Source organism: Pinus tabuliformis, chromosome 7 (assembly GCF_031772625.1).
Source record: "Pinus tabuliformis cultivar Carrire ecotype Pingquan chromosome 7, CPIR1, whole genome shotgun sequence".
Taxonomy (NCBI): Eukaryota; Viridiplantae; Streptophyta; class Pinopsida; order Pinales; family Pinaceae; genus Pinus; species Pinus tabuliformis.
In genome coordinates this window covers 1283792219-1283795597 of record NC_142293.1, presented here as the reverse complement: position 1 = coordinate 1283795597, position 3379 = coordinate 1283792219, and the positions used below count along the sequence as shown (strand labels likewise).

Here is a 3379-nt window from a genome sequence, read left to right as displayed (position 1 = left end):
CATAATATTTTTAGTTTGTATTTGTTTATCTTTATATTCACAATTTTGATATGTTAATTTTTTATTTATGTTATAGGCATTAAAATTATATAAATTTATAGCATAAATAAATAATAGAGTTGCATGTCTCTCTTCATTTTTATTATATAAATAAAATATTAAAGAATATCCATTAATCTCTTAACTTTATAATAAATAAAATATCAAAGAATATCAATTAATCGGTTGACTTTTTGAAGATTACACGTGCTAAAAATATATAAAAATAAAATATTGTCGGGTGCATGAAACTTTTCATTTGAATTTTGATGGCGAGTGTGAAGTCCCCACATTACATGTAGACGCGGAGACGAGCTAGGGTTGCAATGCAATTAGACCGTCAACACAATTAAATAAGATAAAATTTGGATCTTATGTTATCAAAAATATATAAAAATAAAATATTGTCGCGTGCATGAAACCTTTCGTTCGATTTTTTTTTTTAATGGCGGTTCCCTTCGGAATCTATCTGCTTTTCTTCTAGTATTCTCTCATTATCTGTGTGACGCTATTGGAACTTCCAGGCATGGGAGATTGTAGGGAACCGAAGCTGCTGCTTTCGCCTAGGTACGTACGTATTCCATGGGATGGAATTTGCTTATTTTATATATATATTTTATTTAGATAGGAATACCATATTTATGGTTTAAATAAAGAACTCATTTATTCTTATTATTAAATATATATAATTTTTATATTTTATTTAGATAAGAATACCATATTTATGGTTTAAATAAAGAACTCATTTATTCTTATTATTAATGACAAAAATATAAAATATATTGAAATAAGAAGGGAAAAGTATATGAAAGAAAAACTGAATATGCTAGTCCACGGAATTTTGTAAAAGTGTATCATACGTGCTTTCCTCTTTTTGGATGTTTCGAAGAGGGCAACAAATTTTAACGGAAAGTATCAAATGACGTCCGCTTTTTGGAATTTTGTAAAAATGAATCATACGTGCTTTCCTTTCCTCTGTTTATAAAATTATCCTTACAGGAATACTTACCTTTCCATGATATTATGAGAATAAATTATTTTTTTTGTTTGAAATTTATTTTTCGCAGTTTTAATACCTTTCCATGATATTATGAGAACAAATATATATATATTTTATGCTCAGATTGAACCACTCTTAAATTCAGGATAAGAGCAGCTTATGTGAGTGCTATAAATAGCTGTAGACCTTCTCCCTTTCCAAACATAGGGTTCAGTGCTTAGTGCTTAGGAAGCGTGTGTGCGAGATGGCTTTTCATCATTTGTGTCAGTCTCTAGCTTTGCCTGCAACATTCACAGTCGCTGATGGAGGGCCTCCCGCAGCAACTGTTCTGTGTCTACTCTGGTCTTTCTTCATGATATGGTTTTTGCGCAAGAGAAGAACTAGTGCCACGCTGCCACCAGGACCCTATGCATGGCCCATCATAGGAAATCTCCACCAATTAGTACTGCCCGCTCACCGTTCTCTTAGAGGCCTTGCTGACAAATATGGTCCCATTCTCTTTCTGCGCTTAGGCTCCGTCCCTACCGTCGTCGTTTCTTCTTCTGAAACGGCCAAAGAGTTTCTCAAAACTCATGACTTGATTTTTGCCAGCCGACCCCCAACAGCCGCTGGGAGATTGATGTTTTCCAACTCTAAAGATGTGGTGTTCGCTCCGTATGGAGATCACTGGAGGCAAATGAGAAAAATATGCGTGTTAGAACTACTGACTGCCAAAAGAATCGAGTCCTTCAAGAGTGTGCGAGAGGAAGAGGTGTCTGCGATGATCTCTTCAATTTGGGAGGAGAGTGAGAAGGGAAAAATGGGCGTGAATGTGACCAAGGCCGTCTCCACTCTCACCTCCAATATTGTTTGGCGAATACTGGCGGGGAGGAAATTTTCTGACAATGATTTGGGTGGCGATTTCCAAGGGTTTAAAGGCCTGATGACAGAGTTGACAGCTACAGTGGGAGAGTTCAACATTGGGGACTTCATTCCGTATTTGGATTGGCTCGATTTGCAAGGTATCAAGCGCCGCATGAAGAAAATTCATAAAACATTCGATGAATTTGCGGAGAAAATAATAGACGACCATGTTAATGTGAATCGTCTCCCGAAAGAGAAAGAGGCCGTAGACGCAGAGCCTCATGTTCAAGACTTCGTGGATGTGCTGCTCCACATGGCTAAGGCCGACACCAAAATTACACGGGAAACCATCAAGGCTGTTGTGCTTGTATGCCTCGACCCTCATTCTTAGGCTGTTGTGCTTCTATGCCTCGACCCTCATTCTTAAACTTCTGTCATTCATCATTTCTTTTGCACTAATTGGATTTGTATTTGTGCAGGACTTGTTCGGCGCTGGCTTGGACAGAATATCAATTTCGTTAGAATGGGCAATGAGCGAGCTGCTCAGGAATCCCCGTGCAATGAAAAAATTAAAAGAGGAAATCGAATCGGTCGTTGGCCAACACTGGAAAGTAAAGGAGTCCGATCTAGCAAACATGAAATACCTCCACTGTGTGGTGAAAGAGACTCTGCGACTATACCCAGCGGCGCCCTTAGCCATTCCTCATGAATCTGCCGAGACTGTGACAGTAGGAGGATACTTTATCCCTAAGAAAACAATGTTGATGGTGAATGTGTGGGCTATAGGAAGGGATCCTAAGGTGTGGGGGGCAGATGCTTCTGAATTCAAGCCAGAGAGATTCATGGTCGACGAACATGTCAATGTAACAGATCCATCAAATTTCAATATGATACCGTTCGGTGCAGGAAGGAGAGGATGCCCAGGAGCATCCATGGCTATTCCTACGGTTCAGCTTGCATTGGCTCAGTTGTTACACACTTTTGATTGGAGAGTGGACGGTGATCCGTCCCAGTTGGATATGAGAGAAGCATGTGGATTGACCATTCCAAGGAAAGTGCCTCTCTCTGCTTTTCCAAAGTTGAGCAGCAGCTTTGCAATGTAATACCTGGGAGGATACAGGCGACGATGCCTTTTCTTCGTTTTTCTTAGTTGCTCATCGTTTCTCTGTTTCAATAATGGAGAAATCTCTAGAATAATCTCCTAATCAGTTTTCTCTCGTTAAAACTGTTATGTGTTGTTAAAAGTTAGACTTTGTTGGCCGCAGTTCCTATATTCTAAGAAACTGCTCAATCATAATATACTTTTATATATGTAATAGTTTCTTCTTGAATACAAGTAAGTGTTGTGGTGTAGTCGTCTCAGAAAGCCACTTTCTCACGAGTGATCTGCATCTTTTGTTCAATTCCAACGTGGCAATTTCTTTTTATGAGCAATAGTTTAGTTTTGCAGTAGGGCAATTTCTTTAAAACTTGTTTTTTCAATTGTGTAGGGTTATT

At 38.4% G+C, this 3379-nt stretch overlaps 1 protein-coding gene across 1 annotated transcript; it reads left to right on the top strand.

Moving 5' to 3' along the window:
* Window positions 1–1278: 1278 nt before the first annotated feature.
* Window positions 1279–3163, top strand: LOC149252198 (cytochrome P450 750A1-like). The gene is made up of 2 exons (XM_089456625.1): window positions 1279–2249; window positions 2362–3163. The coding sequence occupies exons 1-2, from the start codon at window positions 1284–1286 to the stop codon at window positions 2983–2985; spliced, it is 1590 nt and encodes a 529-aa protein (XP_089312751.1). The 5' UTR covers window positions 1279–1283; the 3' UTR covers window positions 2986–3163.
* The last annotated feature ends 216 nt before the right edge of the window (window positions 3164–3379 follow it).

Coding starts and splice junctions, on each gene's coding strand:
- LOC149252198 (XM_089456625.1), top strand. CDS start 1,284: ATGGCTTTTCATCATTTGTGTCAGTCTCTAGCTTTGCCTGCAACATTC. Junction 2,250..2,361: donor CCATCAAGGCTGTTGTGCTT/GTATGCCTCGAC, acceptor GTATTTGTGCAG/GACTTGTTCGGCGCTGGCTT.